The following is a 16,052-nucleotide window of genomic DNA, read 5'->3' on the forward strand; positions in this document are numbered from 1 at the left end:
ACCTCCTAAAAAACACACATGTATGCTGTCCAAGTACTACTTTCACGACCAACGTTAATGCAATAGGATAGTGCAGTAAGTTTTGTCTTATCCAAAATGAGAGAGGTTTTATTAGTATAAAATGTATTAAATATTACTGTGAGATGTTGTAACATGCACAGTTTGAACATTAACAATGCCCTCAAATACAGTATAGGTAATGGATTGAACTGAACTGCACTTGGGCAGTGATTATTTCTTGTATCGATAGGGGACGCTCACGTAGCATACAAAGAATCAAAGCTCCACTGTACATACCTCAAGCAGTATGACTGCTCAAGGAGGGGTGACGCTCATTGCATGTTTTTTTTTTTTTTTTAAATCCCGTTATGGATTGTGGAGTATGGACTGTTTGCTCTTGTGGTCCTTCAAAAATGACTGTCTTTATATTTTCAATATTATTGTGTAAACCTGTATAATATATACCGGTATTGAGTAGTTGACAATTTGTTAGTAACTTTTAGGAAACTGATGTCACAATACAGGTTAACATCCATCCATCTATTATCTCAGCCGTTTATCCTCACAAGGCCCCCGAGAATGCTGGTATCAATCCCAGCTATCTTCGGGGAGGAGGCGGGATACAGCCTCAACTGGTTGCCAGCCAATCACAGAGCACATAGAAATATACAATCTGTACCATAGCAGGCACACAAAACACACACACAGGGAGAACATGCAAACTTCATGAAGGCAGGGATGGGAACCCCAGTCCTCAGAACTGTGAGGCAGACACTAACCAGTCGTCCACCGTGCCGCCTATTGGTTAACATATCTACAATAAATACCATGAGGATTATAATGTTCCATTTTTTAAAGGTTATATGTGTGCTGTGGATATTACGGGTACTACTGAGAAGTGTTGCGAATGCCATTTCGATTACAATATATCATTAAATGAATTTTACCATGTCAACAATTAATTCAACATCGTAACGATCATACAACACAACACAATACATTGTTCGATACGTATACATTGTATATCTGTCAGGAAATAACTCTATGAACACTTCCGATGTTTGATAAACCCTGCACAATGTAATAAAATAATGCTGTTTTCTCGTCAACCACAGTTAAAATAAATACATTTTTAGAATAATATCTAGTACTTCAATGATGTCATCACAATGTCTTTGTAAAGGGAGATGAATATGAGCTGATGTGCTTGATTGGATTTATTCTGATTTTGGCCCACATCAGCCTGCTGTTGATCTGCAACAATGTGGGGAGTTAGTACAGATATGCAACTACATCTACGATTTGGAAACAAAATTTAGGGCCCGATGGAGGCCTCGATGTCTCCCTCACAATTTTGAGGGTTGATGTTAGAAAATTGATGAAAGGATGGAAACACATTGTCTCTTGATGAAAATGTTTAACTGCTCAAGTGGATTATTAAAATAGACAGAAGGACCAGTACATTAGTATATAATGTAATGAATAAATAAATAAACACATTTCCATCCATCCATCCTTCTTCAGAGCCACTTATCTTCATAAGGCACCGACACTTCCGTGACCCATGTGAGGATAAGCTGCTTGGAAAATGGATCAATGGATTGGTCACGGGAGTGCTGGTGCTACTATCGTCAGGCATCAGGCGTGACATTCACACCAACGGGCAATTTAGAGAATTAATCTACCATACATCTTTTTGGGATGTGGGAGGAAACCTGAAAGCCCAGAGAAAAACTAAGTAGGCATATTTTATTATTAATAATAAATTAAAATAATTAATTCAATTCTTGATTACGTTCTAATTCATCAACAAATTATTAATAACAAAAAGCGGATTAAATGTGCAGTAGTGATTTTTACTACTAATAATTTCTGATGTTATTTGAAGACACGAAAATAAAAACATTGGTAAGACATATTTTATTTAAAACCATTTATTGGAAAAACATCGTAACTAATATAAAGGGACTGTTATTAAGTTGCCGAGCTCTGGTTTATGCTGTTGCAGTTTTTCTGTGATCTACGGCTCAAGTTATGAATTACTAGCCCCAGAGTAACATTTGATAGACAAATATCAGCAATGATTGCAAAATATGTATAATCACTTGTACTGGGGCTGTGGACGTGTGCCTGTGGCCGATGAGTGTTATTGATGGAAAGGCAGGGTAAGCCCCGCCCCCTCGTTTCATCTTCGCTTAGGATTGGTCGACTCCGTATCGGGCCCTCTTTATGTTACGAAAGTAAACTTGGAGGGAGGCCAAGTAAAGAAAGCGTCTGTGTCCTCCAGTCTGTTCTTAGACGCCGTTGCGCAAGTTGGGCGTCTCTTCGCTGCTCGGCTCTGCGTTTTTCACCATTCCGTTTGTTGTTGACGACCAAACATTGCCATTCGTTTCACGAGCTAACGTTGGCTATCGGGCTAACAAACATGGCTACTCGCACCGGGACTTCGACATATAAAGGCACAGCGGACAGAGAGGCAACCGTGAGTTTCATTATTCTCTAATAATCTCTTAAAGTAGCGTGACTAATTGCTTAAACATGTATGGTCTAAAAAGTCTTTCCTAAACATAGCAAAGACATACGCTTTACATGCGATAGGAAAAAAAAAATTCTCATCAAAGGACATCACCCAACTTTCTGCCTGTCACTATGTGTCACTGGCATAGATAGTTGAACTAAAGACCGTTTTTTCTTGTATAAAAAAACAAAACAAGATAATTTATCTTATCACACAAATGTGACACGACACACTGTTTCTAATCTGCTATAAAATAGTATATTTACACATACAAATGTAAACATGTTGATTGTTTTGAGTGTTAGAGATTGAGTCATCTAGTTACCTTTGCACCTCAAACTTTGATCTTAATGCAAGTTACTTTTGTTTGTTTGCTGTTCAATCACTAAGAAAAGAAAATTGAACATCGGTCACCACAAATTAATACATGGTCTCTTGTATAGATTAATATTTCTGCATTGAGAATATTTAAGTAAAAATCATAAAATAAAAAGGATGTCATGTGTTAGGAGGATCACCAAATAACTACAAAATTATCATACATTTCTTGTTATTTCCATTTTCAATTAAGGGTGACCATGGAGGAAGTAAAGTGCGGAAATGTTTTGAAGCCAATAGCAATGCATTTGTTCCCATTTTCATTATAACACATTGCAGGCATCGGGAGGAAACCATCTCCAAAAGATTCAATTTCAGGAACCCTTCCCCTTCAAAACAAATAAACAAAAAAAAGACAAAACTTTTTTTGAAACATTAACTTTTTGTCAAATAGAGCAAGCCATTTTTAAGACACAATAAGAGTCAATAATGAGTAAAAATACCCACACAGGGGGTGACCAATAATATGGATTATGTAAAATTATGAAATTGAAGTGATAGTAACAGTCTTTAAGGAAAAACAATGACGTAGCAGGAATGAAAGTATTGGAAGATACTCTTGACTAAGACTGCTTGTTGTTTTGTAAATTAAAACAAAAACATAGATGAGATTTTTTTTTTTTAACTTTATTCGTACATTTAAAAAGTCGTACTTTCCTTTGAAGAGAATCACATTTTATTTTAAATATGTAATGCCCGCATGTTTATTGTTACATACCTGGTAGATTAATACCAATTCTCCATTGGTGATCTGACAGTCATGACGTCAATTCGACTTTAACCCATCCGTGACTGCTGACGCTGGTGGGAAGTAACATCATCATTATGGAGATCAGCACCACCGCTGGCAGCATCTTTCCACATGGGGATGGAGACCCGATGGATCTCCCTGCTCCATCATCCACAATATCCATTGACAAGCTCCTCCCGGCTTTGTTGAAGTGCTTTGGCATCATCCTGTGCGGCTACATCGCTGGCAGGGCCCACATTATCACATCTACCCAGGCTAAAGGTTTGGGCAATTTTGTGTCCAAGTTTGCCCTGCCCGCCCTCTTGTTTAAGAATATGGTGCTGCTGGACTTTGGGAATGTCATTTGGCCATTCATCTGGAGCGTTCTCATCGCCAAAGCGTCTGTGTTTGCCATCGTTTGTATCCTGACGCTGGTTGCTTCCAGTCCCGAAAGTCGCTACAGTAAGGCTGGACTCTACTCGATATTTGCCACCCAAAGCAATGACTTTGCTTTGGGTTATCCAATTGGTACGTATGATGCTTTTAAGTGCAACAGAAGCTAGTGCTGCAGCTATCATATAGTTTTAGATCTGAGCAGTCCAGCAATCATCCTATCGATGACACAATTAAGTGTTGCAGGTGTTATTTTGGCCCACCTGGGGTTAGCCATCCTCGCATTCTATTGTAGTATATGTAACTTCAAACGTGTATGAGTTTATAAAGGTGGGGCCCAGTCTGGTGGATTACATATGCATCAGAGCGTGTACAATGCAAGCATACCAACAACTTCTTCCCTGTTGCAATTAAGTTATGAAATTCTTGAACAGCTCATTTACAATTCACAGCAACATGTTGTCAGTTTTCTGCGGGTTGTGATCACACCCTGCTGGGCCAATGAGAATTAGTATTATATACGATAAACCATGGCTCAACCCATCACTTTAAACTGCATACACTCCTTGAAGTTTTGACACTTTGCACAATGACAATTGTGCTGGACTATCCCTTTAATGGGCACTTTAACTGTTCAAAAATGCTAGAAGACTACCATATTTTCCGCACTATAAGGCGCACCTTCAATGAATGGCCTATTTTAAAACATTTTTCATATATAAGGCGCATAGAATAGAGGCTACAGTACAGGCTGGGGTTACGTTATGCATGCATTAGATGAAGGTGCACTAAAGGCTCAATTTTGAAATATAAGGCGCACCGTTGACTTTTGAGAAAATTAAAGGCTTTAGGTGCACCTTATAGTGCGGAAAATATGATAAATCCCTGCACAACTTTCTACAACTGTGGGTTCTTATATAGAAAAAGAAAATAAGTTCCCCGTCAATTGACTGTGTATTGCTCTTCCTACGCAACATGTGTGTTGTACTAGGGTGGCACTAACTACTGAAGACAAGTTCCTTGTCTGTTGTTACATACTTGGTCAATTAAGATGATTCAGATTTTGATTACAGCACATTGCAGCTAGTGATGGTAGTTTGGATTAAATGAGCTAAAATTGATACGTGACACGTATTGGCAACCGAAAACCTGCTGTTGTGGTATACGTATAAGTTTGAAATGAGCCCAAATTCTGTCGCGCCAACTTATTTCTAAACATGGGATGACAATGCTCCATGCGACTCCATTAACATAAATTTTGGTGGCAAAGTGATCACAGTGAAGCTTCAAGGCAGAGATGGCACTTTGACCCATATGGTAAAAAAGAAAAAATATATATATGTATGTTTTTTTTTATTATTAAAAAAAGCTATCTATTGACCGTCTCAGCCTAATAGCGCTACAGCACTATTTAATAGAAAAGTAGTGCTTTTTTTGCCATCTTGTGGCATCTTGGTGCTAAAAACTATTTGAAGTGAGGGAGGGAGCTTCTATTTGACATGGCAAAGATTATCTCAGAGAAAAGTAGTGGGGAGTTGTCGCTGTAGCGTCCAGAGGCAATTGTCAACCTCAGTGGGGTGTCAATTACTTGTTTAGAGAGGAACATTTTGTTTGTGGGAACAACTCTGTCTCTGCATCTTTGCCAAATTTTGACCACAGACTTTCATCCAACTAGGATGAAGCTATTCAGAATGTTTTAAAAAAATGTTTCTAATATTTGTCTGACTTTGTGTGTGTCCCCAGTTAAAGCTCTATATGAGAGCACACATCCGGAATACATCCAGTACATCTACCTGGTGGCACCTGTGTCGCTCATGGTGCTCAATCCCATTGGCTTTGCCTTTTGTGAGGTCCAGAAATGGAAGGATCAGCGTGACCACCAGCAGGGCAAACTTTTGATTGTGGGACAAGTGGTGCTCCACCTCCTTAAGAACCCGATCGTTTTTATGGTCGTTATTGGCATTGCAGCTCACTTTGCCCTGCACCAGATACCTTCCTTCATGGAGGACTTTGTGGACGGTTTGGCCGACTCCTTCGGCGGGGCCGCTTTGTTCTACTTGGGTCTGTCCATGGTGGGGGAGCTGAAAAAATTAACCAGGTCCACTGTTATGACTCTGATATTACTCTTGACAGCAAAATTGTAAGTAATAGAAAAACAGATGTATTTTAGTGCTGGTGTTCCGAATTAATCAGACATTCCTCTAAACTAACGTCTGGCTTAATAATAGAGTAATACTGCATTCCTCAGGTTGCTGATGCCTCTGATTTGTAAAGATATGGTGGATCTTCTAGACAGCACCGGCCCTTTGAACCACTCAAGCCTGTCAGACTTTGCCTTTCTTTATGGCGTGTTCCCCACGGCGCCCAGTGTGGCTATCTACGCTACATATTACAACGCACAGCTGGAAGTGGTGCGTCTCTGAGTCTCTTAACTATTGCGAGAAAGTAATTGAAACTTTGCCACGTTTAACATTTTTGACAAAAAGTTCCTTTTCCACAACGATTGATACGTTTTTCTAAAGACATGCATATCTGTGGTAATTGTTTTCTGTAGTACCTTGAAGTGTGTCTTCTTCTTGGGGGGGCATTTGTGTTGCAAGCCAAAATGGACATACAAGCGTGCCAGATAAATTGCAGCTCAAGCAAAGAAAAAAAAAAAAAAACAAACTGAGCTATTCAGCCATGGATAAGTTAGCCCTGGGGTGTGAGCAAGGAAAATCTCTTATATACTGTATTTCTAGCTGTTTGTTGAATGGGCCAAAGAGTCAAGAACATAAAATTTAAAAATGAGTACACTTGCAAACAAGCAGTTGCTGCAGGCCACAACTCACCCAAGATTTATCTTGGAATATTTTAATATTTTTATTTTCATGTTTTTTTTCATCTTTTTTTTTTTTTTTTTTTTTTTAATTTCTGGCCAACACCAGTACAAGTATTCACTCGAGTACTTACCAATACCAAGTACCAATATCGCTAATACTTTTTGTACGTAAAATTTCGATGAACACAACAAACGCTAATTGCATCAAAGGCCTTTCTTTATCGCTTGTATGATTATTTACGAATGTGTGAAATTGCCGCAGTGTTGCATCAACTCCTGGTGAGGAAAACTTACTCACTCTCAGATTTACTTATTTTTTGCCTTAAGTATCATTGACTGGTATCGAAAGCCTTAACTAGTCCCCAGTACCTCGAAATAAAGCCAGTATCTCCCTGATACGCATGCCAGGTATCTGTACAAGCCCATCCTTATTTATCAGTTATGTGCAATTTAATCATATAAGTTACAGTTTTTATAATTTTCCTATAGATTATTTAAGCACAGGGCTAATATTCAAACTGCGTAATGTAATATGATGAAAAATCTTTTTTTTTTTTTTTTAAATCAAGATGTAATCTTTCTATTTTACCGAATTTTAGCATGGTCATTTTGGTGAAACTTAGTGAGAGTTTTTTTTTTTTTTTTTTTTAGGTGTTACTTTGTGTATAAAGTTTGAGAGCCACTGCTCTAGATTATGCTTGAAGTCACCAGTTTCCTTTTTGAATGGTGCAAAAAAATCATTTCCTCTAACCTGCCAGGGTTATCGTGTTTGAGTGTTTTGTGTTGTCATGGCTGCTCACGTTGCATCCTGTCAGGTTATTTCCGGAATGGTGATCAGCACTTTGCTCTCAGCTCCAATAATGTTTACCTCCGCCTGGCTGCTCACCCTACGCTGGATGGATCCTCGGCATCTGATGAACACGTTACAAGATGTCAGCTTTGACATAAGCATTGTCAGCCTAGTGGCACTGGTGAGTCGCAAGAAGACGCCTCAGTTTCAACATAATTCCACTTTCACAACTTTCCCATGATCAATACTTGGTTAGATGTGACCTTGCATTTTTTTGGGACATGTGAAGGCAGATGAATACTTTTTACTTTGTCACTGGATGTTTGGAAAGACAGCTAGTACAGACTAAAAGGCTCATTTCCTCATTTAGTGTCACTTTTAGCCCAGTTCTAAGGAACCTCATTACGTGGCAAAGTTGCGGGTTCATTTGTGTTGCACAGTGACAAACTTATTCAAAGAGGTTTCATTTCAACCAAAAAGACTTTAAGACAATGTGAAACAGCAGCATTAAGATGTACTTGAAAACAATTTCATGAAACTGGTAAGTACAAAGTTTTAAATACAAAAAGACAGTTATAACGGGCCTGTGAATGTAACAAAATGGAGTATTTTAGTATTGATTTAAACTACTACACTCTTCATGAACTCACTCCGATTTATGAAGTTGTGGATTTCCCTTACAGGTGTGGACTATTGCAGTCATGTTTTTTAGTAAGAAGTTCAAGAGCCTGCCTCATAAGTTTTCAACCAATCTTTTCTTGGCACAGGTGAGCACAGCATGTGCAAAAGCAGTTCAAGGCTTGTAATTTCTGAAAATTTGCCTATCAGCTGTATCAATGATTAATTGTTATTTATTGTTTTAGTTCCTTACTTGTTTCGGAATAATACTGTGGAAATTTGTGGTGAGGGGAAACAGCTTTATCAGTCAGATCTTGTCTTTTACGCTCCTGTGCACCTCCCTCTACTGCACGTACATCTGGCCAGGTATGTTGTGAATACACATGGCGACAAGATCATAAATCCATTCTAATTGTCTAACACAAATATTTCTTGTCTTAGGCTTCATTGCACTCTCTCTTGTACTCTTGAGAAGGTTTGATCGTCTAAAGGTTTCTTCTGGCGTGTTTGTCTTTGCGGGCTGGGGGTGAGTCCACAAACAACAGCTGCCTTCACTCATGTATGCTCGATAACCACCTTTTAAACAAGTTGTCATTGCAAAATTGATGCCGCTAACATTGGTACTTAGATTTATGAAGGGCTTAATATTTTCAAGCCATTGTGCTGCTTTTTTTATTGTTTGTTTGGGTTTTGAGCAAAAAAATGAGACACTTGAGCTAGACTGTGACAGCAAATTCATATTCAACATGCTTCACAGCAAGCAGGATTTTGGCAGACAAGGCAACAATTCTTCAAAAAGAGGGTTCAAGCTATTTTCTATTCAGAGAGTACTGTCAACCTAAAAAAAAACATACATAACTACATAGCTTTGACTTCAAGTAACCAAGAGTGTGGATGTATCACTGGTTACAGTGAAGGTTATCTTTTGTGCTTGGACCACCCTTTGCTTCGTTAAAATAACCAAAGAATATTTGTTAACACAGCTTTTCTGTGAGTATTTTGCATCTTCAATAGATGCTTTGCAGTGACGTCATAACTTACACGTGTTTTTTTATTTACGACGCCATCATCGACAGCGAGATTGTGTCAACATATGGCGGACTCATCATCGTCAGTCCTAAACTCAACAGTTTTATCAGATATTGCACAACAGTTGGACAGTTATCACAAACAACGATATACAGAAAAGATACAAGCAATCGGTGTCAATCCTTATTGCATACCTTTACATAATTTTACTAGTTTTATTGATTTCGTTCGCAAGCCAGATGCACGTTATATTGACATTGACGGCTATAGATCTTGTGATTGTTGCGGCGTGGGGCTCGTTGAGATCAAGTGTCCGCAATGCAAAAAAGACCAGTCTCTTGAAGAGGCAGCTCATGACTCTCACATTTGCTTGGAAGAAAGGGAAGGTGTTCAGCTACCCCGACCATGGTTACCTGTCCCCTAACCACCACGACCACCGCACATATGTACAGAACATGTACCTAGCAGAAATGAAATGCTTCCTGCACAGTCGAGCGTATATGGTGGGCGCCCAGTTGTCCCTCTTCATGGCAGATACCCACCTGTCGCACCTTTCTTTGTTGGCTGGGAAGCAATAAAAGTGTATACCGTAATGTTTTGGCTATGGTGATAGTTTGATCTTTTATCTTGAAAGTCCTTTGACAGACGAACACTGTAACCACAGGTGATTGAGGCACTTGTGCTGGAGTGAGGAATGAAGAATGAAGCAATATGTGAAACTCGAGAGCAAGTATCGTCTCGTTATTATTAGCTTGAGCAATAACATGGTGTCAGAGGGACGGTAGTATAACTACGGACTCACGGGTGGGGGGACGAAGACAATGAGGAATTGACCACGATGGAGGCGTTCGGTGTACCTACCCTGAGGATGGAGTGGGACTCATCCAATTTACCAGATGCGTGTCAGAGATTCAAGCAACACACTGAACTCATGTTCATGGGACTGCTTAAAAACAGAGCTGAAGAGGAAAACTGCAGTTTCCTCCTGCTGTGGATCAGTGGTAAAGGACAGGATGTCAGCAATACATGGACACTGGCCGGAGTCAAAGATAAGTTGCTGAAAATGAAGAATTCTCTGATTACTTCACTCCAAAAGCAAACCCCATATTTGCTAGATATAAGTTTCACGAGAAGGCGCAAGGTAGCTGTGAGTCATTTGAGTACTTTGTAACAGAACTCAAGCTGTTGGTTAAAGACTGTAACTAACTCACTGAGTGTGTGCGAAAAGTCACTCAGCCAGGGGCCGGACCTCACGCACGAAAAAGCGACCGACATAGCCCGCTCCCACGAGTTATCAAAAGTGCAGCTACAGCTATGGCTAGCGACAGCCACAAGGTTTACGTTATCCACTGCAAACCTAGAAAGCAAAGTTTCACTGCGGGTGCTAGTAGGCTTATTGACAGCTCAAAGACCTCCATGAAGATATGTAACAACTGTGGAGGATACCACTGTAAATTAGCTGAATGCCCAGCAAAAGGTAAACAATGCCCAAAGTGTCAGGCCCCTTTTTCTGTCTGTTCTTACAACCATAAACCACACAACGAAATACCATGATGAAAAGGCCGTAACACACTTATAAACGAGTCAATATTCAGAAAAAGATCACAAAAAAAAACGAGAGTTGTATCCAGTATGGCATCGTAAACGAAATTCATGTGACTCATGATGTCACATGGAAAGCATCTATTGCAGTACACCGTGAATCTACTGTCTACTCAGGGACCACAGAAGCAAATAAATACATTTAATATTATTTCAATTTTAGTAATCACAGTGCTAGTTAGTACAGTAGTTACAATTTTACATTGTGATGCGTATGTGTTTTCGTTTATGAACAGGATCCCTGCGTTCGCAACTGCTGTGTTGCTTATCTGTGGGGAAAAACTCCATGACACCATAGACTCGTCACAATTTTACAGCAAACCGCAGGTCTGTTGTGGAAATCTATTTATGTGTTTTGGGCCATGTTTTGTTTGATTTCATATGTATATGTGCTATGACAGATCATCTGCAGCACAATTGTGCTTGCTCTCAGTGTGCTACTATCAGGGAGTTCCCTGCTGTTTCTCAGTAGAGGAAGATCAGCCCAAAAAGATCGAAATCAAGGAGCAAACACCTCTGTGGAAGACCTTGTGACTGAAACTGAACAAGATAACCATGCTATGTTTGAACCAGAAGTGCATTCAGAAGATCCCAGCAGAGGTATTTAATCACATAAAAGTTACAAATATTGGTTGGAAGTACAGACTTGAGATCCGAATGTTGTATGGTAGCAGCAAACTTCACTCGACACATTTTACAATAAGCAGCAGTTTGGCTAGTGGGGAAGAATTCATCAAACTGTTTAATGCTACTCCCAGTTGAAGTTTACTGTCAAACTAAACGGAAAAAGAGCACACCACAAACTATACCTTCTGTATCTAATACAAAGTACATTATTTAAAACAACCACAAACAGGAGCTAAGCAGTTCAGCCCCCTAGCTTAATGCTAAAGCCAATAGGCACCTATGTTGTATTGCGTTAACAAACAATGCATTGAATCTAATAGTGCAGCTACATGTAGACAGTATATATAACTACTCTGTACTCTTTTTCCTCTGTCTACGACAACTATTAGCACTGTTCTGATGAGCTGAGAGAGGAGTTGGGAAGTTCCTATGACACATTTACTATGAGTCCCGCTTGAGTTCTAGTCAGCACATGCCCCACTGCAGTAAAATTGATGGGCTGCCATAGTTATTGTGAGATTCATAACACCATCCATCTGTCAGACACTGCCCCCAAGTGGCTAATGCAAGTACACTAGAAGGAAGAGCATTCAATTGATGCAGTCTAACAAAAACCTTTCAATTGTTCATGCATTGATTCGTCTTTCATTCCGCTTAGCCTCACTAGGGTCGCAGGGGCGCTGGAGCCTATCCCAGTTATTTATTTTATTTTACAGAGGCAGGGTACACACTAAACTGGTCGCCAGCCAATCACAGGGTCTTTTCAGTTGTTGTTGTTTTTAAATTCTATTTAATTGTCACTCCTGTATATTTTTAGAAAGTACAATATTGTGGAGTGATATTTTTTCCTAATGAAAATATTCTACATTTTTGTGTTTGAAATTGAGATGAGGGTTTTTGCTTCTTCTTCTTTTTTTTTTTTTTAAAAAACGCTTTTTCTGTTATTTCTATTTTATCTACTACAATACCCTTTACTAGGTTCCTGATAATGAATTGCTGTCACTGTCCCTTTTGTTATCAGCATGTCTCATGCGTGAATGTGCACCACCCCAGCCCATGCCGGACATGATCATCAGCACCAATGTGAACCACACAGCAAACTCGCTCACATGTATGGGACAATAAAATGCTAGTAATTATTTTGGCAATTATGAAACTAAATCAGCTCTCCACACAAAACAAGGAATGTGTAATCCTAATTTTTGATTTTGCTCTATTCTTCCCTCCACAGCCCAAAGTGAGAATAGCAGTGATTCATCGGTCTGCCTTGTGTCCAGAGTGGAAGAGCTAAGTCAGGATGAAGATCGACAAGTGGCCCGTCATGTCCTCCTGTGTTTGCTTCTGACTGTCGGCTCGCTCGCTGTGAGTAACAACTATCGCATCCTCTCCCTTAATGTTCTTATAAGTGGTGAAGGTGTAATCATTATTTGTGCATCACTCACAAATAAAGGCTCCTTAAACAGAATTTGAGGTCATTGGAAACAGATTTTACTTAAATGTGTCCTTCCTTTGTGCCAGAACTTGTCCAGTTGCGTATGGTTGCTCTTTAACGAAGACCCGGGTAGACTTTATGTGGAGCTGCAGTTCTTTTGTGCCGTGGCCAACTACGGGCAGGTTGGTGTTCTGATCAAACTGTGAAAGCACACGTCAAATGATAAATAGGGGCATGATATGATGTGATTCCAGGGCTTTCTCTCATTTGTGCTGTTTGGCCTGGACCGACATTTGGTTATATTACCGTTTTGGAAGAGGTAAGAAAACACTGTATACATAGAACCCTTAGTTAAAATTGGTCACATTAGATTCAGAATAACCTCAGTCTATGAATTTGTAGCACAAGTAAAAAGTAGCAAATTTAGGGGATGGATGGTTAACCAGATTTAATGCTAAAATAAAAACATGTACTGTATTTCTACTGCTGTTAAATGTCTGAAAACCTCCAATTTCACCAGAATAGTATCAAATGGTTAATGTAGCCCCCGAGAAAATTCTTAATCTTTACATTTTAACTTTTTTTGGGGAATATACGTGAGAACATTTAGTCTGCTTTTAATTATAGTGCCATTAACCCAAGTTTTTGGACCATTCCATTTTTTTTAATTTTTTTTTTTTTTCCATATTCAACTCATTTTCCTCCTTGCTAATCAGTGAGGATGTCACAGGAGTTGACATGTACTTTCGTCCGAAATTGTTTTTTGGGGGTGAGGCGTGACCCTGAGAAGAATATGGATGAAAAGGTGTTTTGATGTTGTGCCCGTTGTTTAGGCTGCACAGACTGTGGTACAGAAGGGGCCAAGAAGAGCAACCGCAAAGTAACGTGACTGAAGAGATCAGGATGACATGCACTGACTTTATCAAACACTATCAGGACCAGTGCTTTCACGACATCGTCCGGAAGAGGAGGTGAGAGAAAGTCCTGATACTGCTACTGCTGTTAAAAGAAACAAGTAAATATTTTCCTGATGTTGCACTTTTGTCCAGTTGTCTATTGTTCTTTTTTGTACCCTTTTCAAAAATGTTTACATTGTTCTAAATGGAATCAAAACATCTTGCTTGATGAAAACAATTTCATGAAAGTTGAATGATACCTTTTACTTAAAACTTTCACGTAAAATTTATCATTTTTTAGTGATGGGAGACAATTTTAATAACAAGCAAGCTTGGGAAACACCACGGCGCGAGTGAAGATGAAAATGTCTGCTGAGAACTAAACAGAACCTTTAACTGTATACCTTTACATTAATCTTTCCCCAATTCCCTGTGAAGTTTCCAGTTTGGAATATTTACTAAATTTTGCATGGAAATTTGCTGGGAACTTTCACCCTCTTTGCAACACACGTCACATGACCACCAGCTCCATATCTTATGGCACATCTGTAAAACACTTATATTCTCTGCATTTTATGCTTGAATTTTTTTTATGTTCATTTTTGTTTATAATGTGTCTAAAACTTGTTAGAAGTAGACCTCGACAATTAGTCGAATGTCTGTTATTGCTCCTTTTCAATTTTTAAAAAGTGAAATAGTGTTTCTATGTGGCAGATTTTGACTTTATTGCTTAGATGGTCTGGAACGTATCCCCCTCACTGAATGGAGATTCAGTCTAAAATGCAACTTTTGGGGGAGAAAAATGCAAATCCTTTTTTAAACATGTTCTTTGTGATTGTCAGGTGTGGAAAGAGGAGAATGGTGGACTGTTTCCTGGGCTGTGAACTTGTGGAGTGGCTCCAGCAGGTGGGCTTAGCTGAGGATCAACTTGCGGCCGTACTGTACGGCACCTGCTTGCAGCAAGGTGGCGTTCTTCAGCATATCGAGCAGGATTGCTGCTTCCAAAACGCTCCAATTTATTATTCCTTCGTGACCTAAACTGTAACCCAACGAGCACTTTAATCTAAGCACTGGATGAAGATGGCTGACACGTGTACGCGTCTTACAACGCATGAAAATGCTTTAGCTCAACCAGAGGCTATTATTCAGGGGTGCATGAGCGCTACAACAACATTATTGCTAGTTGTTGCTTGCTTTCTGGGAGGGTTTCAGTTTTTTAAAACATGAGACGACATGGGTGGACATTCATTAGTCATTATACATCTGAACTAATGATGGGATGATATAATAACAGCTGTAACAAATGTCTATTGTACAGCTATTCAGTTGGCATTCTATGGGGTGTTGTAAATGCAGCCTTGCAGCTGTCTGTCGGACCCAAACATGCACATGCATGGTTGCACCTTTCAAAAATGGCATGTGAGTGGTCATGTTCTTTTTTTAGTTTTGTATCACTAGACTAACAGTCATGGATAAACACTGTCATGCCAGAGACAGTCACATGGCATATTTTGGAGAACGCATTGGTTGGTTGTTGCCTTAACAACAGAATATTTTATTCCTTACAACTACATAATATTGAATTTTGCTTCACCGTGCAGTATTGCTCATTCAGCATAACACCAAATACTCAATACATCACCCTAAATGTACTTTTTAAAATGATACTAATGCCAACTTTTTATTTTATGCGAGTCAAGACAAGTACGTCATCTTTGTTTTTGGGTGCCAGTATGTGAGGGATTATCCACAAAGAAGTGATGTGATTTCTTTGTTTACCTCTACCAAAGAAGGGAAAATTAATTTTATTTTCTTTGGTCTCTTTATTTGACTTGTTTGTAAAAATGTAAAGTAACGTCAAAATGCTTTTGCCATTGTTAAACTGTATTTAACATGGCTTTTTTTTTTGCTTTTTTTACTACAAAAAAGCAGGATGTCCTTTGGACATTTAAAAAGGGCAGTTAAGATTGTTTTTTTTTTTTAAAGACAGAGTTGACGTGTGAATTTTATTTTCTCTCAGGTAAAATATAACGGCAGGCTAACAATTTTTGGGTATATAAATGTGAAATAGTTTATAAATAATGTTATCCGCTCTTGGCACATTTTGTCCAGTGCTGGTTATTTATGGATTATTTTGAATAAATCTGCACAGACTGTACATATTGTATTCCATTATTGTGCAAAGTAAGTCAACATGCAGTACCCTTTATTTGATCTT

General features: G+C 39.0%; 1 protein-coding gene across 3 annotated transcripts; it reads left to right on the forward strand.

Annotated features, from left to right (window-relative positions):
• The first annotated feature begins 2,177 nt into the window (after window positions 1–2,177).
• Window positions 2,178–15,992, forward strand: gpr155a (G protein-coupled receptor 155a). Of its 3 annotated transcripts, none has more exons than XM_061841089.1 (16): window positions 2,180–2,482; window positions 3,655–4,088; window positions 5,763–6,159; window positions 6,268–6,430; window positions 7,656–7,811; window positions 8,314–8,397; window positions 8,494–8,614; window positions 8,690–8,774; window positions 11,116–11,206; window positions 11,281–11,479; window positions 12,528–12,617; window positions 12,738–12,868; window positions 13,025–13,120; window positions 13,193–13,257; window positions 13,772–13,909; window positions 14,677–15,992. In XM_061841089.1, the coding sequence occupies exons 2-16, from the start codon at window positions 3,722–3,724 to the stop codon at window positions 14,870–14,872; spliced, it is 2,379 nt and encodes a 792-aa protein (XP_061697073.1). In that variant the 5' UTR covers window positions 2,180–2,482; window positions 3,655–3,721; the 3' UTR covers window positions 14,873–15,992. The 3 variants fall into 3 exon arrangements, with proteins under 3 accessions (XP_061697074.1, XP_061697073.1, XP_061697072.1); XM_061841088.1 differs by having other exon boundaries at window positions 2,181–2,482; window positions 3,655–4,154; XM_061841090.1 differs by lacking the exon at window positions 12,528–12,617 and having other exon boundaries at window positions 2,178–2,482; window positions 3,655–4,154.
• Window positions 15,993–16,052: the final 60 nt, after the last annotated feature.

This window comes from Syngnathoides biaculeatus, chromosome 14 (assembly GCF_019802595.1).
Source record: "Syngnathoides biaculeatus isolate LvHL_M chromosome 14, ASM1980259v1, whole genome shotgun sequence".
NCBI classification, from domain to species: Eukaryota; Metazoa; Chordata; class Actinopteri; order Syngnathiformes; family Syngnathidae; genus Syngnathoides; species Syngnathoides biaculeatus.